This window comes from Nerophis ophidion, linkage group LG22 (assembly GCF_033978795.1).
Source record: "Nerophis ophidion isolate RoL-2023_Sa linkage group LG22, RoL_Noph_v1.0, whole genome shotgun sequence".
Taxonomy (NCBI): Eukaryota; Metazoa; Chordata; class Actinopteri; order Syngnathiformes; family Syngnathidae; genus Nerophis; species Nerophis ophidion.
Genome location: NC_084632.1, coordinates 7,908,287 through 7,932,840, shown reverse-complemented (window position 1 = coordinate 7,932,840; position 24,554 = coordinate 7,908,287). Strand labels below are relative to the sequence as shown.

Below are 24,554 nucleotides of genomic sequence, written 5' to 3'. Positions count from 1 at the left end.
CTATCTCTGTTGCATTCGGGCGGGAGGCGGCGTACACCCTGGACAAGTCGCTACCTCATGGCGGGGCCAACACAGATAGACAACATTCACACACTAGGGACCATTTAGTGTTGCCAATCAACCTATCCCCAGGTGCATGTCTTTGCAGGTGGGAGGGGCCTATCCCCAGGTGCATGTCTTTGGAGGTGGGAGGGGCCTAACCCCGGGTGCATGTACTTGGAGGTGGGAGGGGCCTAACCCCGGGTGCATGTACTTGGAGGTGGGAGGGGCCTAACCCCGGGTGCATGTACTTGGAGGTGGGAGGGGCCTATCCCCAAGTAGAAAGAAAAAGCTCACAGTTAATACTAAATTTTTACAAGAATTAAAAATTAAATACCCATCCATTTTCTACTGCTTGTGGGGTTCTGGAGCCTATCTGAGCTGCAGGTGGGGAAGGCAGGGTACACCTTGGACAAGTTGCCACCTCATTGTAGGAAAAAAAAAAGTGTGTGTATATATAAATATATATATATATATATATATATATATATATATATATATATATATATATATACATACATACATACACCGTATTTCTGCCTGGTCAAACTCGTGACGTCACGAGTGACACTTCCCCTGTCGTCATTTTCAAAATGGAGGAGGCTGATTTCAATACCAGTAATTTGAAATCGCATAAAGGGAAGAAGATTAAATGCTATTCAGTAGGATTTAAGGTCCAAGCTTACATCACACTCAAATTTTTACTGCATACCATTGGTAAGCGCCGGAGTGAGAAGAGGTTTTAAAATAATAAGCATATGCTTACTTTTACCACTCGCCTTTGGTAAGTGCGGGAGTGAGAAGAGGTTTTGAATTAATTAGCGCCCCGGCGGCAATTCAAGGAAATACGGTATATATAAACAATCTAAACAAAACAGACAGAAGATACAAAAGCGAATTATGGTGTACCTAATGTTGTGTCCAGTGAGTGGACCATCTTGCACGCCCTCTGCTGGTGAAAAGTGGTACTAACACCCCTTTTTAAACTGCTCTGTCACATCAAACTAAAATGAGGATACTTCTCAGCGACAAGACGTGTCCGTCAACATCTAAGAATGCGACAACTAGGTTGTTTATTCTGTGATAACTGATACAGGATAAATGTTATACATTCTATTTTAACACTGATATTTTTGCCTTTTATTTTCAATGTCAGTATGCCAAAAACAAACAAAAAAAAAACACATTCAGTGAAATCAAGATATTGATACATAATTTCTCATCAGTATTAAACCAATCGCCTGGTTGCCTTGGTGATGAACATGTTCATCACACATGTTTAGCTACAATATAAAGAGTGGGGGGGAGGAGATGAGGGGGGGGGGGGGAGCAAACACTAAAAAAAAAGACATGATCTTTAGATGGATGTAAATGCATATATAAAATAGAAATATATGTATATATGCAGGACTGAGTGACAAAAGAAAAAAGGTAGGTACTCACATCTCCTGGTAGAAAGACGCATGGAAGCAAGCCAACAAGCAGAAGGCTCTCTGGCTTTACCAGCTAAAAACTACACTTGATGAGAATAAGAATTATAAAAAAAACAAAAAAAAACAAAAACAGACATTCACATTTCTGAAAGCATTTCCATGATGTCACCTGATCAACGGTGATCAATCTCGACTTTGAGCGCCAGGAGGAGGAGGCGGGGCCACAAAAGTTTATGACTTTGTCTGTCCTGGTGGTCCGTTCTGTCCAACATGATCACGCACTCGCTGCGGAGAGAGTGAAGATGCGGGCCCACGTATACAAGAAGTATACAAGTACTGCACTGTTTACTGGATGGATGTCCATGCATTTACCTGGGTGTGGGTGTGGGTGTGTGCGGGGGTGTGGGTGTGTTCCTAAGGCGAGGCGGGGGCTTTGCTACCGCTGTAATGAACTTGGTATCTGTTGACCGTCTGGCCTTTGAGCTGGGCGGAGAGGCAGGTGGTCTTGCAGGGGATCATGTCCTCCTCCTCCTCGCCCATCAGCCACTTCTGCACGCCGCGCTCGGCCGAGGTCGCCACGTGCTCGGCCCGCCAGCCCCGGTGCCACTTGTCGAAGCGCTCGTGTTGGCTCGCCGCCACGCGGTTCTGGGACTGTGGAGCGAGGTCATCACACAGGAAATCATCAGGATTGTTCATTCATGTTGGAGTTGGCACATTTCTACTTTTCTATTGTTGTGCTTTCTCCAAATAAAAGCTGTGATTTAACAAATAAAAACACTTCTGTATTCATTTATTACAGGGGTGTCTAAAGTGCGGCCCGGAGACCATTTGCAGCTCGTGGCTCATTTTAAAAATACTATAAAATAAATTTAAAAAAAGAACTTTAAAAAGTGGAACAAAAATGCATATGAATGTTACTACATGACATATATACTTACATCATGTATATATTACATGTTATTATGAATGTTACTAGATACTACATATATACTTACATCAGGTATATATTACATGTTATTATGAATGTTACTAGATACTACATATATATACTTACATCATGTATATATTACATGTTATTATGAATGTTACTAGATACTACATATATACTTACACCATGTATATATTACATGTTATTATGAATGTTACTAGATACTACATATATATACTTACATCATGTATATATTACATGTTATTATGAATGTTACTAGATACTACATATATACTTACATCATGTATATATTACATGTTATTATGAATGTTACTAGATACTACATATATACTTACATCATGTATATATTACATGTTATTATGAATGTTACTAGATACTACATATATACTTACATCATGTATATATTACATGTTATTATGAATGTTACTAGATACTAAATACATACATCATGTATATATTTAATGTTATTATGAATGTTACTACATGATATATTTACTTACATCATGTATATATTACATGTTATTATGAATGTTAATAGACACCACATACATACTTTCATCATGTATATATTACATGTTTTTATGAATGTTAATACATGACATATACTTACATCATGTATACATTACATGTTATTATGAATGTTACTACATGACATATATATTTACATCATGTATATATTACATGTTATTATGAATGTTACAACATGACATATATTTACATCATATATATTACATGTTATTATGAATGTTACTAGATACTACATATATACTTACATCATGATTATATTACATGTTATTATGAATGTTACTACATGACATGTACACTTACATCATGTATATATTACATGTTATGAATGTTACTAGATACCACATATATACTTTCATCATGTATATATTACATGTTATTATGAATGTTACTAGATACTACATATATACTTACATCATGTATATATTACGTGTTATTATGAATGTTACTAGATACTACATATATACTTACATCATGTATATATTACATATTATGAATATTACGAGATACTACATATATACTTACATCATGTATACATTACATGTTATTATGAATGTTACTATGTGACATATATACTTACATTATGTATATATTACATGTTATTATGAATGTTACTAGATACTACATATATACTTACATCATGTATATATTACATGTTATTATGAATGTTACTAGATACTAAATACATACATCATGTATATATTTAATGTTATTATGAATGTTACTACATGATATATTTACTTACATCATGTATATATTACATGTTATTATGAATGTTAATAGACACTACATACATACTTACATCATGTATATATTACATGTTTTTATGAATGTTACTACATGACATATATATTTACATCATGTATATATTACAATTTATTATGAATGTTACTAGATAGTACATATATACTTACATCATGTATATATTACATGTTATTATGAATGTTACTATGTGACATATATACTTACATCATGTATATATTACATGTTATTATGAATGTTACTAGATACTACATATATACTTACATCATGTATATATTACATATTATGAATGTTACTACATGACATACATACTTACATCATGTATGTATTACATGTTATTATGAATGTTACTAGATACTACATATATACTTACATCATGTATATATTACATGTTATGAATGTTACTACATGACAAATATTCTTACATCATGTATACATCACATGTTATTATGAATGTTACTACATGACATATATACTTACATCATGTATATATTACATGTTATTATGAATGTTACTAGATACTACATATATACTTACATCATGTATATGTTACATGTTAATATGAATGTTACTACATGACAAATATACTTACATCATGTATATAAAACCCTGATGTACGTGTTTGGATATATTTTTAAGGGGTTACATAGGCAGAATTTGTAAGCTGACTTTTGATGGCATTTATCAAATTTTTAGAATGCTTAAAAAAAACAAATGATATTTGTATATTTGAGTTCTTTTAACATTTCTATGAGTGTTTTGTTTTTTTATGCCCTTTTTGTTAAAGAAAACCTAGTTTTGTACATGACAAACACATAAATATGCAATAGTGTAATATTTCATGTGCAGTAATTGGACCCTCAGATGGATCAAAAATTCATAACAATGTTGATTTTGATTCATTATTATTTTTTAAGCCATGACAGCTTAAGAAAAAAAATCTTCCTGCATGGCATCTTTGTGTTATTAGAGTCAACATGTTCTTGTTACATTTCACCTCATTGCTCTTTTATTCCACTTGTTGGTCTTCTTATTTAATAGTATTTTGGAATATGCGCACTTTGCGCCCCTGACTCCCTGGTGTGACCCGCCTACCTTCCTGGCCTTGACCAGCGCCCCCCTGCGGTACATGTAGTCCTCAGAGTTCATGACGAACACCATCTTGTGAGTGTTGAGTTTGAAGCGACAGTCCAGGCTGCCGGCGTTTTCCACGCCCAGCTGCCGCTGCCATTCTCGCCTGCAGCGCATGGCCTCCACCTGCCGCACCTGCCAGCGGCGGAATCGACGCAGGTTCCTGCAAGCGTACAATAAGGTTCATCGGCGGGAGTCACGGACGCAACACAACTATGGACACGTCGAGGCGTACGTTTGTGTCAACAACCCGCTTATGACTCAGCAAGTCCTGCTGCAGTGTTCTTTCTTATTGTTGAAAAGCTCACGTTTAAGTCGACTAAAACGATCGACCGCCAAAGGGGTTATTGCGATCAAATTGACCTGTGTTGTCACCAGAGGTGGGTAGTAACGAGTTACATCTACTTGAGTAACTTTTGGGATAAATTGTACTTCTAAGAGTAGTTTTACCTGAGTATTTTTGTAGAGAATAAACGCTACTTTTACTCCTCTCCATTTATCTACATACAACTCGCTACTGATTTTTATCGATCTGTTAATACACGTTTTTTTTGTTTTCGTTGTCAGACATACCTTTAAAGTAGGATCTATCACATGCCTGCGTCTCACCAATCAAATGCAGTCACTGGTGACGTTTGACTCCGTTTCACCAATCAAACAGAGCCAGGCCTTCACATGATTTACTGCCCAAAAAGTTTCAGCGGCAAACAACAACAACAATGGCAGAGACAACAACGAACGCAAACACCCCTGGCCTCACATAAAATCGATGTTCAGTAATGTAAGGCGTTGTCATATGTGTCTCCCCAAACAAGCGGACATTTCAACTTACATGAACTCAACGTCAAATTTGAGGAAGCACATCGCGGTAAGTAACGTTAGTAGATATTTTGGCTGTCACCGCGGGCTAATGTTAGCTTCCCTGCTATGAATCACTGTCAAATATACGTAGTTTGGGTATAATTTATTAACGTACTACAGCCTGATGGACAGACAGAGACACACACACTCAGACATGCATACAAACAGCAATCAGAAGTGCACATGTGTTCCCAGGTGCAGCCCACACCTATCAGACTTTATGATTTGCGTAAAGGCTAACTTGTCATTTTCCTTTGTAAATCTCGACCTACTGAGCCTATGGTCCTGTTACTTTATTGTGGCTCAATTTGCCTTAATTGTTTTTATTTTAATGTATTATTACCTAATATATTTTAATATAATATTATATTAATAATAACATTTTTTAAATAATATATTTTTCCCCTTGGGGATTATTAAAGTATTTCTGATTTCTGATTCTGATATATTATTGTTTTAGTTGCTTAAGAGATATTCCAGACTCTGAATTTGTTCATTGCTATTCTTATGTTTTTGTGCATTACTTGTTGCCGTCATCATTAAACGAACAGGTTACTCATCAGTTACTCAGTACTTGAGTATTACTCGATTTTTCACAACATACTTTTTACTTTTACTCAAGTAAATATTTCGTGACTACTCCTTACTTTTACTTGAGTAATAAATCTCTTAAGTAACAGTACTCTTACTGGAGTACAAATTCTGGTTACTCTACCCACCTCTGGTTGTCACTAAGCAGCAAGCAACAAAAAAGAATTGACTTATGCTGTCTTCAAGTTGAAGTGGAGTAGGAATTGTTTTTCTTTGCACCTAGTGGCCACGATAATCCACGACGTCAAGCCCATGATGAGGTAAGTTGAATAATGCGGACACTCCTGTTACTTCTGTTACTGAATACATTAATCCTCTGTTATTCAGAACTGTTGACTGCACTTAAATGTAGAATATATGTAGAATATATTTATATTATTCATATATTATATATGTCCTGTATGCCCGTAAAAGGGTGGAATGCCATCTCTGGGTTGGGGAGGAGACCCTGCCCCAAGTGGAGGAGTTCAAGTACCTAGGAGTCTTGTTCACGAGTGAGGGAAGAGTGGATCGTGAGATCGACAGGCGGATCGGTGCGGGGTCTTCAGTAATGCGGACGTTGTACCGGTCCGTTGTGGTGAAGAAGGAGCAGAGCCGGAAGGCAAAGCTCTCAATTTACCGGTCGATCTACGTTCCCATCCTCACCTATGGTCATGAGCTTTGGGTCATGACCGAAAGGATAAGATCACGGGTACAAGCGGCCGAAATGAGTTTCCTCCGCCGTGTGGCGGGGCTCTCCCTTAGAGATAGGGTGAGAAGCTCTGCCATCCAGGAGGAACTCAAAGTAAAGCCGCTGCTCCTCCACATGGAGAGGAGCCAGATGAGGTGGTTCAGGCATCTGGTCAGGATGCCACCCGAACGCCTCCCTAGGGAGGTGTTTAGGGCACGTCCAACCGGTAGGAGGCCACGGGGAAGACCCAGGACACGTTGGGAAGACTATGTCTCCCGGCTGGCCTGGGAATGCCTCGGGATCCCCCGGGAAGAGCTGGACGAAGTGGCTGGGGAGAGGGAAGTCTGGGTTTCCCTGCTTAGACTGTTGCCCCCGCGACCCGACCTCGGATAAGCGGAAGATGATGGATGGATGGATGGATGGATATTCTTATGTTTTTGTGCATTACTTGTTGCCGCCATCATTAAACGAACAGGTTACTCATCAGTTACTCAGTACTTGAGTATTACTCGTTTTTTCACAACATACTTTTTACTTTTACTCAAGTAAATATTTGGGTGACTACTCCTTACTTTTACTTGAGTAATAAATCTCTAAAGTAACAGTACTCTTACTGGAGTACAAATTCTGGTTACTCTACCCACCTCTGGTTGTCACTAAGCAGCAAGCAACAAAACAGAATTGACTTATGCTGTCTTCAAGTTGAAGTGGAGTAGGAATTGTTTTTCTTTGCACCTAGTGGCCACAATAATCCACGACGTCAAGCCCATGATGAGGTAAGTTGAATAATGCGGACACTCCTGTTACTTCTGTTACTGAATACATTAATCCTCTGTTATTAAGAACTATTGACTGCACTTAAATGTAGAATATATGTAGAATATATTTATATTATTCATATATTATATATGTCCTGTATGCCCGGAAAAGGGTGGAATGCCATCTCCGGTTTGGGGAGGAGACCCTGCCCCAAGTGGAGGAGTTCAAGTACCTAGGAGTCTTGTTCACGAGTGAGGGACGAGTGGATCGTGAGATCGACAGGCGGATCGGTGCGGCGTCTTCAGTAATGCGGACGTTGTACCGATCCGTTGTGGTGAAGAAGGAGCTGAGCCGGAAGGCAAAGCTCTCAATTTACCGGTCGATCTACGTTCCCATCCTCTCCTATGGTCATGAGCTTTGGGTCATGACCGAAAGGATAAGATCACGGGTACAAGCGGCCGAAATGAGTTTCCTCCGCCGTGTGGCGGGGCTCTCCCTTAGAGATAGGGTGAGAAGCTCTGCCATCCGGGAGGGACTCAAAGTAAAGCCGCTGCTCCTCCACATGGAGAGGAGCCAGATGAGGTGGTTCAGGCATCTGGTCAGGATGCCACCCGAACGCCTCCCTAGGGAGGTGTTTAGGGCACGTCCAACCGGTAGGAGGCCACGGGGAAGACCCAGGACACGTTGGGAAGACTATGTCTCCCGGCTGGCCTGGGAACGCCTCGGGATCCCCCGGGAAGAGCTAGACGAAGTGGCTGGGGAGAGGGAAGTCTGGGTTTCCCTGCTTAGGCTGTTGCCCCCGCGACCCGACCTCGGATAAGCGGAAGATGATGGATGGATGGATGGATGGATATTCTTATGTTTTTGTGCATTACTTGTTGCCGCCATCATTAAACGAACAGGTTACTCATCAGTTACTCAGAACTTGAGTATTACTCGTTTTTTCACAACATACTTTTTACTTATACTCAAGTAAATATTTGGGTGACTACTCCTTACTTTTACTTGAGTAATAAATCTCTAAAGTAACAGTACTCTTACTGGAGTACAAATTCTGGTTACTCTACCCACCTCTGGTTGTCACTAAGCAGCAAGCAACAAAACAGAATTGACTTATGGTGTCTTCAAGTTGAAGTGGAGTAGGAATTGTTTTTCTTTGCACCTAGTGGCCACAATAATCCACGACGTCAAGCCCATGATGAGGTAAGTTGAATAATACGGACACTCCTGTTACTTCTGTTACTGAATACATTAATCCTCTGTTATTAAGAACTATTGACTGCACTTAAATGTAGAATATATTTATATTATTCATATATTATATATGTCCTGTATTATTTATTATTATAATTGTTTATTGTGAGCGTACTGAGGTGCTGAATTTTCCCCAGGGATCAATAACGTACTTTCTATTCTATTCTATAATTACTTGATACTTGTTTATATTTACATAGGTGGGGTTTTACACTGCAATATTGTTCAATTATTACGTATGTCTTGTGTGCTTAGTTGTCGTGTAGCTGCTAGCGCTTTGTAGCCTTTTTTTGTTGACACCTGGTGGCCACAATAATTCATGACATCAAGCTCATGATGCAGTAAGTTAAGTGATGCAGACACGTTTGTTACTGGATACTTTCTCATTTCTTCTGCCTTGGAGACTTTGTATGTGTAAGTAATATACAACTATAATTATGTGATACTCGTGTATATTGACAATTGTGCTGGTTTACACTGCAACAATGTGCAGTTAATATTACATATGTCTAGCTTTTGTGCTTAGCTGTTGTGTAGGTGCTACTGCCTAGTAGCATTTTTTGGTGACACCTTGTGGCCACAATAATTCATGACGTCAAGGTGACCAAGAATTCGATGGTCACTCTGTCAGAGCTGCAGCATTCCAGAGCATTTAATGACGTTTTTTTTATTTTGGTGAAGTAAATTATATTTATATAGCGCTTTTCTCTAGTAACTAAATAGTGCCCCGTTTTTGCTTTCCAGCTAAATGTATTTTTCTTTGTGTTATTGAGAGAAATAAGACGACCAAAATATCAGAAACGTCTTAGTATGAAGCCATTGACTTTCACCACAAAAAACAGTGGTAGAAAGTTGAATGATGCAGACACGTTTGTTACTGGATACTTTCTAATTTCTTCAGCCTTTGGAGACTTTGTATGTTTAAGTAATATACAACTACAGGTATGTGATACTTGTGTATATTGATAATTGTGTTTTTTTACACTGCAACATCGTGCAATTAATATTATATATGGGGTGGTATAGCTCGGTTGGTAGAGTGGCCGTGCCAGCAACTTGAGGGTTGCAGGTTCGATTCCCGCTTCCGCCATCCTAGTCACTGCCGTTGTGTCCTTGGGCAAGACACTTTACCCACCTGCTCCCAGTGCCACCCACACTGGTTTAGATATTGGCTTTCACTATTTAAAAGCGCTTTGAGTCACTAGAGAAAAGCGCTATATAAATATAATTTACTTCACATATGTCTAGCTTGTGTGCTTAGTTGTTGTGTAGGTGCTAGCGCCTAGTAGCCTTTTTTGGTGACACCTTGTGGCCACAACAATTCATGAAGTTTAGCTCATGATGCAGCAAGTTGAATGATTTGGATACTTTTGTTACTGAATACTTTCTCTAAGTAATACCCACAACTATTTGATACTTGTTTATATATACTAATGTGCTGATTTTGACTGCAATACTGTTTAAATATTATGTATGTCTTACTGTGTGTGCTGTTGTGTAGCTGCTAGTGCCTTGCAGCCTTTTTTTGGTGACACCTTGTGGTCACAATAATTCATGACGTCAAGCCAATAATGCAGCAAGTTGAATGATGCAGACATTTTGGTTAATGAATACTTTCTCTAAGTCATACTCGCAACTAATTGATACTTGTTTATATTGACAAATGTGCTGATTTTGACTCAACTACCATTCAAATATTATTAGGTGTGTCTTGCTTGTGTGCTACTGTGTGATTATCTGTTGTGTAGCTGCTAGCTCCTGTTTACCTTTTGTAAATGACTTTAGTGAAATGGAAAAAAAAGGTGGGTTTATTAGAGGACATTTAGATGTTCTCTGGCTTTGCACAAGTAAAGCCGCTGCAGGACTGCTTGTATCGGAGCGACTGTGTGAGAGATTTTTGATACAAACAGATATATTCAAAGTCAGACCAGGACAACCATCATTAAAATCACTTTTGTGTTTACCTTGCACGTGACATCATTCCATGAGAACTAAAGGCCATTGAATGGAGCTTATTTTGTGTCTTTATCAACAAAGCTTTCTTCGGACAATTCATTTGTGTTGCTGAATTTTTGCGTAACATTTTTTAATCATGCTGACAATTTTATTGAAAAAAAATCTGTGAGCAAAATTGGCAGTTTTAAAATTCAGGGTGTAAAAAATTGAGTGTAATAAGTGAGTGTAGAACAAAATCAGTGTAGAAATATTCAGTGCTATAAATAGTGAAATATGTGTTACTTTATAACACCAGACTTACTTCAGGTATATGACCAGTGAAACACCTGCTTGGCTGCTTTTAAGACAGGATCAGTTGCTTCAGTCTTTATTTACCTGAACTCAGTGTTGACGGAAGATCTTTTTCTTACACCGATTTTTTTACACCAATTTTTCTTACACTCACTTTTTGTACGCTGAAATTTACACACATTTTTTTACAATTATTTTTTCTCACATTTAATTTTTATGCACTGATTTTTCTTACTGATTTTCATTACAATATTTTCTTATACAACATTTTTCTTACACTGAATTGATTTATACCAAATTTTTACACAGATTTTTTTTACGGTTTTCTTTTTACAGAGAATTTGTATACACTTCTTTTCTTACACTGAATCTTCTTTCACTGATTTGTTTACACTGATTTCTTGTACATTTCATTTTTTTCCATATATTTTTTTTAATTGATTTTTCTTACATTGAATTATTTTTCACTGTTTTTTTTTTTAAATGATTTTATTTTTACACTGAATTTTTCTTACAATTAATTTTTATGCACTAATTTTTCTTACATTTAATTTTCTTACCCGTTTTCATTACAATGTTTTTCTGATACAACATTTTTCATACATTGATCTTTTTTGCACTGAATTTTTATACACAGATTTTTTCTTACTGTATTTTTAACACTGAATTTTTATACACTGATTTTCTAACACAAATTTTCTTTCACTGATTTTTCCTACATTGAATTTTTTTTACATATAATTTTTTAACTGATTTTGCTCACATTGAGTTATTTTTCACTGATTTTAATTCCACTGATTTTTTTCACACTGATATTTCTTACTGAATTTTTACACATCGAATTTTAAAACATGGTATTTAAAAAACTGCAAATTTTGCTAACCATTTTTTTCCCCGAATGAAATTGTCAGCATAATTTGGTGTAAAAAATTAACTCAATTTTCATCCAGTTACATTAACACGGTGTTAAAAAAAACTTTCCTAAGAAAGACACACATATACCTCCATATATTATTTTTGTTTTTAATACGCTATCCTCACCGTTTCAAAAGTACCAATTTGGCACGGACCGGTATTGGAGCACATGTAAACGATACCAAACCCAAGCAGAGACGAGTTCTAATAAATCTCAAACACATTAACTGCTGCCGCTCTCACTTAATACAACAAATGATGATGTCATGTCTCACCTGGGAAGAAAGACAGGTTTGAAAAAGTAGCCGTCCGCTTGCGAACACAGACTGGACTCGGTTCCAACAAACTGTTCCATGTAGGTGGACAAGCACTGAAACATGAGACATGAAACACTACGTTACTCCCCTGCACCACCCATCACGTGACTGATGGTGTTCATCGTGTGTCACCTGAACATCTAAGGGGTCATCAGCCTGGGCCTCCTCGGTGTCCAACAGCTCCACAGTCATCGTCACGTCGCCCTTGTTTTGAAGAAACATGACCTGAGAGAAACCAGACAGATGTAAGTCACTTTGTTGCCTTTATGACAGTATTTCTTTTATTATTCTTATACTTCGCAAGAGTGCAGCTGGTTTGAATTGTGTTATTGAGAGAAATAAGACGACCAAAATATCAGAAACGTCTTAGTATGAAGCTATTAACTTTCACCACAAAAAAACAATGGTAGATGACAACAATGTATCCCATAGGTTTTCAACCTTTTTTGAGCCAAGGCACATTTTCTGCGTTGAAAAAATGCGGAGGCACACGACCAGCAGAAAACACTAAAACAGGAAACTCAGTTGACAGTAAAAAGTCACAATTGTTGGATGTGACTTTAAAGCATAAGCAAGCATGCATCACTATAGCTCTTGTCTCAAAGTAGGTGTACTGTCACCACCTGTCACATCACACCCTGTCTTATGTGGACTTTTTGCTGTTTTCCTGTGTGTAGTGTTTTACTTCTTGTCTTGCGCTCCTATTTTGGTGGCTTTTTCTCTGTTTTTTGGTATTTTCCTGTCACAGTTTCACGTCTTCCTTTGAGCAGTATTTCCCGCATTTACTTTGTTGTAGCAATCAAGAATATTTCAGTTGTTTTTATCCTTCTTTGTGGGGACATTGTTGATTGTCATGTCCTGTTCGGATGTACATTGTGGACGCCGTCTCTGCTCCACAGTAAGTCTTTGCTGTCGTCCAGCATTCTGTTTTTGTTGACTTTGTAGCCAGTTTAGTTTTAGTTTCGTTCTGCTTAGCCTTCTCTAAGCTTCAATGCCTTTTCTCAGGGGCACTCACCTTTTATTTTTGGATTAGGCATCAGACACCTTTTTACCTGCACCCTGCCTCCCGCTGTTTCCAACATCTACAAAGCAATTAGCTACCGGCTGCCACCTACTGATATGGGAGAGTATTACATGGTTACTTCTCCGAGCTCTAGATAGCACTGACACTCAACAACAGCTCATAATTGGCAGACTATAATTACTAGGGGTGTGGGAAAAAATCAAATCGAATACGTTGTACGATTCAGAATCGAATCCTCATTTTTTTTAAAAAAATTTTTTTTTTATCAATCCAACAAACCACTACACAGCAACACCATAACAATGCAATCCAATTCCAAAAGCAAACCTGACCCAGTAACACTCAGAACTGCAATAAACAGAGCAATTGAGAGGAGACACAAACACGACACAGAACAAACCAAATGTAGTGAAACAAAAATGAATATTATCAACAACAGTATCAATATTAGTTATAATTTCAGCATAGCAGTGATTAAAAATCCCTCATTTACATTATCATTAGACATTTATAAAAAAAAAAAAAAAAGAACAATAGTGTCACAGTGGCTTATACTTGCATTGCTTCTCATAAGCTTGACAACACACTGTGTCCAATGTTTTCACAAAGATAAAATAAGTCATAATTTTGGTTCGTTTAATAGATAAAACAAATTTACATTATTGCAATCAGTTGATAAAACATTGTCCTTTATTATTACAAAAGCTTTTTTTTTTAAATCTACAACTCTGCTAGCATGTCAGCAGACTGGGGTAGATCCTGCTGAAATCCTAAGTATTGAATGAATACAGAATCGTTTTGAATCGGAAAAATATCATTTTTGAATTGAGAATCGCGATGAATCGAAAAAAATCGATATATTATCGAATCGCGACCCCAAGAATCGATATTGAATCGAATCGTGGGACACACAAAGATTCGCAGCCCTAATAATTACTGTTTGGCAAAAAATATTTTCAACCAAAATAGGTAAAATTACATAATCTCCCATGGCACACCAGACTGTATCTCACGACACTGCCGCGGCACAGTGGTTGAAAAAACACCGTCCTAGTGTGTATAAAAGCCCAGACTTTGCACCGACCTTGAAGCAGTTCTCTTCAGCCATGGCTCGCTCAGCCTTCCACTGGTAGCTGGTCTCCCAGGCGGCGCGTACACACTGCGACGAGAGGTTCCCCCCGGCGGCCCCCCTCTTCCTCTCGGCCAGATAGACCTCCACCACCTGCAGACACACCTCGTCGCTCACCAGGTGCTGCAGCTGGAGTGGCAGAGGAAAGTGGGCGGAGTCAAGGCGTGAGCGTGGGCTGGGTTTCGCGTGACGCTCACCTGTCTGATGATGTTGTGGATGACCTTGTCGATGGTGAAGCCGATGTAGGCGTGGATGGTGAACATCTCACGCAGGGTGTCCTCGTACTGGGTGGAATCCAGATTGCCGTCCAGCAGGCTGCGCACCATGTCCAGGAAGGCTGGATAGTACTCCTCCAGCTCCACCTCACCTGCACGCACGTCACATGTCTTACTTACGCACGCTACATGTAAACATGGTACTGTTGGAGTCTCAAACAAATTTGAATGTAATCATGTGACAACTTTTTTTAGGACTGTCTCGATACAATTTTATCACTTCCCGTAACCTGAGTATTTGCCGAGATCGAAAGGTCTTAATCAGGTGAAAGTAGTACAACTGGTAGGTGTGAAAAAACACAAACCTAGGACTGTCTCGATACAATTTTATCACTTCCCATAAGCTGAGTATTTGCCGAGATCGAAAAGTCTTAAATCAGGTGAAATTAGTACAAATGGTAGGTGTGAAAAAACACTAACCTAGGACTGTCTCGATACAATTTTATCACTTCCCATCACCTGAGTATTTGCCGGGATCAAAAAGTCTTAAATCAGGTGAAATTAGTACAATGGTAGGTGTGAAAAAACACTAACCTATGCTGTCGTTAACTAAAGGCTTTAGTGGCCACATGCGTGGACAGCACATTTTAGCGCTTATTTTTAAAATTGTGTACACTAATGAATTCAAATTAAATCAAATCAACTTTATTTGTAAAGCACATTTAAAATTGACCACAGGGGTAGCCAAAGTGCTGTACAATGGGCAGGTTAAAAGATAATACGAGAACCGAGCAAACAACACAACACAAACAGAACATGATAAAAAAATAATGGGGCGGTATGGCTCGGTTGGTAGAGCGGCCGTGCCAGCAACTTGAGGGTTGCAGGTTCGATCCCCGCTTACGCCATCCTAGTCACTGCCGTTGTGTCCTTGGGCAAGACACTTTACCCACCTGCTCCCAGTGCCACCCACACTGCTTTCAATGTAAAAATTAGATATTGGGTTTCACTATGTAAAGCGCTTTGAGTCACTAGAGAAAAAGCGCTATATAAATACAATTCACTTCACTTCACAAATAAATAAAACATAAAAATATAAAAAGAGGTTCACAGCAGGTGTATAATAGGCCACCATTGCAGGATGGATATAACTCAGTGTTAAAAGCCAAGGAATAAAAGTATGTTTTTAAGAGAGATTTAAAAACAGGAAGAGAGGAGGCTTGTCTAACACTCAAAGGTAGGTTGTTCCACAGCTTGGGAGCAGCAGCGGTGAAAGCTCTTGTCACTTCTAAGCTTCAGCCTTGTGTCAGGGATCGTCAGTAGCAGCTGATCGGCTGATCTTAGGGATCGGGTGGGGCAGTCAGGCTGAAGGAGGTCGGAGAGATATGTTGGCGCGAGGTTGTTTAGACATTTAAAAACAAAAAGGAGTATAAAATTGATTCGAATTGGGGTCTTATGGCCGCTTATACTGCCATCTGGTGGTGTCAGAAGAGTATAACATACAATGGAATTTGGAAAAATAAGAATTAGCAATGGGCTTCACGGTGGCAGAGGGGTTAGTGCGTCTGCCTCACAATACGAAGGTCCTGCAGTCCTGGGTTCAAATCCAGGCTCGGGATCTTTCTGTGTGGAGTTTGCATGTTCTCCCTGTGAATGCGTGGGTTCCCTCCGGGTACTCCGGCTTCCTCCCACTTCCAAAGACATGCACCTGGGGATAGGTTGATTGGCAACACTAAATTGGCCCTAGTGTGTGAATGTGAGTGTGAATGTTGTCTGTCTATCTGGGTTGGCCCTGCGATGAGGTGGCGACTTGTCCAGGGTGTACCCCGCCTTCCGCCCGATTGTAGCTGAGATAGGCGCCAGCGCCCCCCGGGACCCCAAAAGGGAATAAGCGGTAGAAAATGGATGGATGGAAGAATTAGCATGTCACTAAACATGAAGTACACGTTTGTTACTTATGGACGACGTACATCATACAAAAAGATGATCCTTAGTTTTTATTCTAATTAGGGCCGAATAAGCCCAAATAGCAAAGAGAAATAAGAAAAAAGCATATAAACAAACAACTTGGGCGTTAAGAGGTTAAAAGGTGAAGTCTACCCCAGGGCAGCTTACCACCACCAGGTGTGAATGAAAGTTGAGTCCCACTTCTCTGTGAGCGCTTTGAGTGTTTAGAAAAGCGCGATATAAATCTAAGTTTTTTTATTTTTTATTATTGTTTTTGGTGCCACTTAGCGGGTACAATAGTTCATGAAGTAAAGCTCCTGATGTGGACACTTGTGTTACTGAATGCATTAATCCTCTGTTATTCAAAACTATAAATATTTGAGAATTTTTTATATCAACAAAAGGTGGTGTTTTACACTGCACTATTGTTCATTTAAGGACACTTCTTATGTATGTCTAGCTTGTGTGCTTAGCTGTTGTGTAGATGCTAGGTCAGGGGTCGGCAACCTTTACCACACAAAGAGCCATTTTGACCCGTTTCACAAAATAAAGAAAAAAATGGGAGCCACAAAACTATTTTGAAATTTAAAATGAAATAAAACTGCATACAGAGTTTTTTTTTACTTTGTGCTATGTATAAACCAGGGATCTCAGACACGTTGACCGCACCTTAACATGGAAATGTAATGATAGTAGGGTCCGCGAGTTTTATATGAATGCCGCTTGACAGCATCTCACTTGCCAACCATCCCGAATATTCCGAGACTACCGAAATTCAGATCAATCATTCCCGCAAATTTTTGCAGAATTTCCCTCGATTAACAATAATAAGGGCAACCTATGAAGGTGTTGCCTTTGGCGCCCTCTACAACACGTTCAATCAGCTTGCCAGCCCAGTCACATGTCGTACGAGGCTTCAGCTGACACACGCAGACGATTGCAAGGCATACTTGTTCAACAGCCATGCAGGTTACACGTAGGGTGGCCGTATAAACAACATTAATACTCTTACTAATATGTGCCACACTGTGAACCCACACCGAACAAGAATGACAAACACATTTTGGGAGAACATCGGCACTGGAACACAACATAAACACAAAAGAACAAACCCCCAGAATCCCATGCATCCCACTATTCCGGGATACATTGTACACCCCGCTAGGATTAAATCCCCCCACCCCCTCCGTGCGTCGGTTGAGGTGGGCGGGGTTGGAGGGGGCGGGTTTTGGTGCTAATGTAGCCCGGAAGAGTAGGGATGCATGGAATTCTGGGCATTTGTTATTTTGTGTTAGAGTGCCGATGTTCCCCCGAAATGTGTTTGTCATTCTTGTTTGGTGTGGGTTAGCAGTGTGGCGCATATTAGTAAGAGTGTTAAAGTTGTTTATATTACAACCCACAGTGTAACCTGTATGGCTGTTGACTAAGTATGCATTGCAGTCACTTTCGTGTGTCAACAGAGGCTAAACATAAAATGACCAGTCGACACGCAGATCGCGTGATGTATTAAGCGGGCACAACGACATGTTTTAGAGGAGGTTAAAAACTTAGCCATCACTGCACACCCTCAGTATTGTAGTCCAGGTGAAAATTGGAGAATGTTATCCCTGGGTGATTTCTGAGAGAGGCACTAAAATCCGGAAACCTTACAGAATAGTCGTTGGGGTCGGCAATTTAGCAGCTGAGCCACATCAGAGTGATCAAAGAGCCGCATGCGGTTCCGGAGCCGCGGGTTGCCGACCCCTGTGCTAGTTCCTCGTACCATACCATACCAACTTTATTGATAAGCCCTTTAAAAACAACCACAGTTGAAGAACAAAGGGCTGTACACCACAAATAAATAAGAGGCAAAAGGATAGACTAAAAAGTAACATTTAAAACAGAAGTAAAATACGCATTGAAAAAGCAAATACAATTTACCTTAAGAACAATTTGTTCGATAAAAAACAATTAAAAAGTTAAATAGTTAAAAAACCTAAAAACAGTCTAAAGTCTCATGCCGGGTTAAAAGCCAGTGAATAAAAATGGGTTTTAAGAAGGGTCTTAAAAGTAACCAAAGAAGAAGTAGCCTGCAGCCTTCCATGTTTTGCAACTGACTTGACTAAAATGTAAGAAAAGTCCAACTTGGAGTGTTTATTGGAGGACATTTAGATGTTAACTCTTAACAAGTAAAACATGCTGAAAGATTGCTTGTATCAGACATTTTACATGCCGCTCTATTTAGCAAGTTTTTATGTAGAAGCTGACTCAGGCAGGAACACACAATAATGCCAATAAACTTGTTCTGTCTTGTACCTGTGCAGCAAATAGCGACACACATCTATTCTATTGTATGCCCATAAAATTCAACACTTGTCTGTTTGCTGATATCGGTCCGATAATATTCAAAATCGGATCGGGTCATCCTTACATTTTTTTCCTAAAAGTAAAAAAATTAACTCTCGAAAAGGAAGACATGTTCTCATCACATTTGTTCACTAGTAAGGTTATGCAAATGCAAAAATGTAGCATGTACTTTGGGAAAATTATTTTTGTCCATGTCTGGAGTCACTGGGTGTGTGCTCAACGAAAAGCAAATAACCATCAGTGTCCCTAATTAGCATCACTGGCAGCCTACTTACTGTATATTAATACTTTTTGTTGCTTTAATCTACTCAAAAAGATGGCAGTAGCTGCATTTGTAGTATCATCAGTGGTCATCATGCGGTATCTAATAGTGCTGCTAGGATCCTGCGGAAATACGACCACATCACACCAGTTCTCAAATCCCTTCACTGGCTTCCTGTTCCACTCAGGATTGAATATAAAGTCTCCCTACTAGCCCACCAGTGCCTCCATGGAAATGCCCCCCTCTACCTCAAAGAACTGCTCACCCCCAAATCTTCCACACGACACCTCCACTCCAGACGGACTAACCTCCTCCAACCTCCGAGGACAAAGCTACGAACAATGGGAGACCGGGCTTTCTGCTCCACCGCTCCCATTCTGTGGAATGCTCTCCCTGACCACCTGAGGGCACCACAGACTGTGGATGTTTAAAAAAAAAAAAAGTCTTAAAAACCCTTCTTTTTAAAAAAAAACAACGTATTTTTAGATATATGCATGCAAGTTCTAGTTTTTATTTTGATTATATTTTTATTTATTTTGTTAATACACGCTCTAGCACTTTGAGGTGGTTTTCTCAATGTGAAGTGCTTTTTACAAAAAAAATCTATTAATGTGTTTTTCTACATCTGCAGAAACGTGTTTTTTATGCTACTAGCAGTAGAGATGGGTACCATTCACATTTGAACCGATTCCCAGGTACCGGTACTCAGCGGTATATTTGTGCTTGTTTCATTTGGTGCCTATCTCAGCTACAATTGGGCGGAAGGCGGCGTACACCCTGGATAAGTCACCAACTCATAGCAGGGCATTTATGCTTGTTAATAAGAGTTAATAACTGTTAACTGTTTCAATACTATACGGCCTGGGCTACTGGGTGTGAAGTTGGAGAAGATGCAGGTGGAGGCTCCCTTGTTGTCCTGGGTTGTAGATTACCTGACTGACAGACCACAGTACGTTCGACTGCAGGACTGTGTGTCTGACAGGCTGCTCAGCAACAGTCCTCTCCCCCTTCCTCTTCACCATTTACACCACCGATTTCCACTTTTAATCAGAGTCCTGCCACCTTCAGAAGTTTTCTGAGGACTCTGCAATAGTGGGGTGTATTGAGGATGGTGATGATGAGGAATACAGGGCATTGGTGGAGGACTTTGTCACATGGTGTGGAAAGAACCACCTCCAGCTCAACGGTCGAAGACCAAGGAGCTGGTTGTGGACCTGGGAAGGAGGAGGAGTACTCCGACAAGCCCTGTTTCCATCAGGGGGGTCGATGTGGGCATGGTTGAAGATTATAAATACCTTGGAGTACACATCGACAACAAGCTAAATGGGTCAAAACACGCTACAAGAAGGGACAGAGCCGCTTCTACTTCCTCAGGAGGCTAGGATCCTTCGACGTCTGTACAAAGATGTTGAAGATGTTCTACGAGTCGGTGGTGGCGAGCACTTTCTTGTATGCCGTGGGTTTCTGGGGCAGCAGGCTGAGAGTGAGGGACGCAAACAGACTGGACAAGTTGGTAGAGAAGGCCAGTAACGTGGTGGGAGTGGAGCTGGACTCTCTGGCGGTGGTGTCAGAAAGGAGAAGTCTAGCAAAACTCTTAGCCATTATGGACAACACCTCCCACCCACTACACTCGGACCTTGCGGAGAGAATGAGCACGTTCAGTGGAAGGCTCAGACTCCCAAAATTTAACACGGAACGACACAGAAGGTCCTTCATACAGACAGCCATCAGACTGTGTAATGCATATGTTCCTTCTTGACTGCACTTAAATGTAGAATATATTTATATTATTCATATATTATATACATAATATATGTCATAGATTATTATTTATTATTGTTTATTGTGAGCGAACTGTGGTGCTGAATTTCACCCAGGGATCAATAAAGTACTTTCTATTCTACTCCATCTATTTAAATTGTTTGATGATAAGATTTTATTTTGAATGTAGGACAAGCGGTAGAAATGGATGGGTGCATTGTGATACTGTGCTGTGTAGTTATGATTACTTCAGACCAGGGCATGCGGCTCTTTAGCGGCGACTAGTGGCTCTCTTGAGCTTTTTCAAAAATATATGAAAAATGGAAATGAGGGGAAAAAAACATTTTTTGTTTTAATATGGTTTCTGTCGGAGGACAAACATGACACAAACCTCCCTAATTGTTATAAAGCACACTGTTTATATTAAACATGCTTCACTGATTCGAGTATTTGGTGAGCGCCGTTTTGTCCTACTAATTTTGGCGGTCCTTGAACTCACCGTAGTTTGTTTACATGTACAACTTTCTCCGACTTTCTAAGACGTGTTTTATGCCACTTCTTTTTCTGTCTCATTTTGTCCACCAAACTTATAACGTGAGTTTTGTTGATGTTATTGACTTATGTGAAGTGTGCTAATCAGACATGATGGTCACTGCATGACAGCAACCTAATCGATGCTAACATGCTATTTAGGCTAGTTATAAGTATACATTGCATCATTATGCCTCATTTGTGGCCATATTTGAGCTCTCTTAGTTTCCTTTAAGTCCTCATAATTCAATTTATATCTCATGACACACTATCTGTATATAATATGGCTTTTAATGTTTTGCGGCTCCAGACGGATTTGTTTTTGTATTTTTGGTCCAATATGGCTTTTACAACATTTTGGGTTGCCGACACCTGCTTTAGACTCATTTGCAATGCAGTTGCACTTCCAAGACATTAGATGGCAATATTCTATTGGTTATCTATGGTGTGTTGTCTAACAAGGAAATAGCTTCTTCCAGGAAGCTAAAGTTGCAGACACCAATGTGTTTATACTGTAAGTATTGTGCTTATTGCACACCATCTGTTTGACTGTAATATTTATCTTAGTTGTAGCTTACTTTACCACATTTGTAGGTGTTGAAATTGCCATGAAAAAATCCCATTTATAAAAAAAGAGGGAGAGGGAGTTTGGCTGAGTCACCCCTAAATATGCTTGAGTGACTGTTAATGTGAGCTGGAGTTTGGTCCGCAGCCGGACTAAACCTGACGTAGCTAGGAATCTTTTGATTTTAGGTATATGTATACTCTGAATTCGATGGCTGCCTATAAAAGTACATAGTTTGATACCCATCCCAACTCAGCAGCCATGCTCACTCTTAATGACAGAATGGACTAAGTAAAGAACTTAAAGTGGCGATGTTCGGATGGTAGAGCGGCCAAGGCCAGACACTTGAGGGTTTCTAGTTTCCGCCATCCTAGACATGGCCCCGGGTCCTTGGACAAGACACTGTGTGTGAACTTAACCTACAACGTAAAGCGCAGGTATAGCAAAACGCTATATAAAGACAGACCTGTTACCATTTACCATTTTTTTAAACATTGTCGGAATATGATGGGAGTTTACGAAACAGTATAAAAATATGGTGTTCATAAAGTATAAAGAAGTACTGAAGCACGCTGAGTTGGGATTTTTTTCTTGCCCTGATGTGGGATCTGAGCAGAACATGTCCTGTGAGACACTTTTTAATAAGGACTGTATAAAATAAACGTTGAGTGACTGTTATACTCATGAAATGCTCCTTATGGGACACGGGTGGCACCAGACAAGCATTACTGTTTATTAAATAAGCAAAAATGTGTGGATTTTTTCAAGTGTTTCAAATGACAGTCATAGTGTTGTTTAAAAAATAACTCAACATTGTTGCCCTAGGGCAGGGGTCGGGAACCTTTTTGGCTGAGGGAGCCATACAAGCCAAATATTTCAGTGAGAGCCATATAATTTATTTTTTTTTTAACACTGAATACAACTATATATGTGTGCATTTTTAAGAGTATAATAAGTCCTTATTCTTTTTAATTACATTGTTATTCTGAGGCTAACCAACAATAAATAAATTACTTCTTACCATTAATGCGACTTCTTGAACAAGTGCGGTAGAAACCGGATGGATGGATGAAATTGCATGAGAATGTTTTATATTTTGAACGTTATTTTTGACACTGATTACCAGCGGGATTATTCATTACTTATCGTGTTAAGCAATGTCAGCTAAGATTTATCTGAGAGCCAGAAGCAGTCATCAAAAAAGCCACATCCGGCTCTAGAGCCATAGGTTCCCTACCCCTGCCCTAGAGGAAACTGGGTAACACATGGCACACTGACAAAGCTTAACCTATTGTTACTATAACAATCTACAAGGTTAATATTGGTTGCTTGTCTCTCTTCCCCTCCATTTTTCTGCATTTGTTTGTATCTCTAGTTATCTTTAAGTATTTGTATTGTTGCATTTGAACAACTGTATTGTTTGATAATAGAGGTCAATTATTGGTATTGTTCATTATCAATAGCGCTATTTCTATTGGTATTTGTATTACTCCATTTGTAGTGTAATAATGCTCATTCTTATTTCTGGAATATTTATTTCGCTAACTGCTTCTTTGCTATAACCTTTACCAACATATTTGTACATATCCTATTTGCTGATGTTGCTCTATTGTTGTGTTTACTGTTGTTGTTTTTGTCTCTCTGTCTTATCCCCCTCTTGTCCCCACAATTTCCCTCTCGGTCTTCCTTTCTTTCCTCTTTCTATCCCCTCCTGCTCCGGGCCGGCTGCACCAAATGATAAAATAAATACATTTAATAAAGTCAAATACAAAAAAGGCAACAAGAGAAGTATCCTACACTTCTCTTCTCGTAAAGTACATCTGAACTGAACAGCCAATACGGGCATCCACATCAACTATGGTATTTTTCGGACTATAAGTTGCAGTTTTTTTTCACAGTTTGGCCAGGGGTGCGACTTATACTCAGGAGCGAATTATGTGTGAAATTGTTAACACATTGCGTAAAATATCAAATGTTATTTAGGTCATTCACGTAAGGGACTAGACATATAATATTTCATGGGATTTAGCGATTAGGAGTGACAGATAGTTTGGTTAACGTATAGCATGTTGTATATGTTATAGTTTTTAAATGACTCTTACCATAATATGTTACGTTAACATACCAGGCACCTTCTCAGTTGGTTATTCATGCCTCATATAACGTACACTTATTCAGCCTGTTGTTCACTATTCTTTATTTATTTTAAATTGCCTTTCAAATGTTTATTCTTGGTGTTGGGTTTTATCAAATAAATTTCCCCCAAAAATGGGACTTATACTCCATTGCGACTTATGTTTTTTTTCCTTCTTTATTATGCA

At 39.2% G+C, this 24,554-nt stretch overlaps 1 protein-coding gene across 4 annotated transcripts in view; it reads right to left on the bottom strand.

Annotated features, from left to right (window-relative positions):
• Positions 1–1,075: 1,075 nt before the first annotated feature.
• sin3b (SIN3 transcription regulator family member B) overlaps positions 1,076–24,554 on the bottom strand; it is a 67,335-nt gene continuing 43,856 nt past the window's right edge. For 3 of the 4 annotated variants that reach the window (XM_061883173.1, XM_061883175.1, XM_061883176.1), the window contains 6 exons: positions 14,804–14,973; positions 14,562–14,735; positions 12,586–12,678; positions 12,412–12,506; positions 4,804–5,002; positions 1,076–2,123 (listed from right to left, as the gene is read on the bottom strand). In XM_061883173.1, the coding sequence (XP_061739157.1) occupies positions 1,887–2,123; positions 4,804–5,002; positions 12,412–12,506; positions 12,586–12,678; positions 14,562–14,735; positions 14,804–14,973 (968 nt within the window). In that variant the 3' untranslated portion in view covers positions 1,076–1,886. The remainder of the gene's footprint in view (positions 2,124–4,803; positions 5,003–12,411; positions 12,507–12,585; positions 12,679–14,561; positions 14,736–14,803; positions 14,974–24,554) is intronic. The other variant, XM_061883174.1, reaches the window with a different exon arrangement.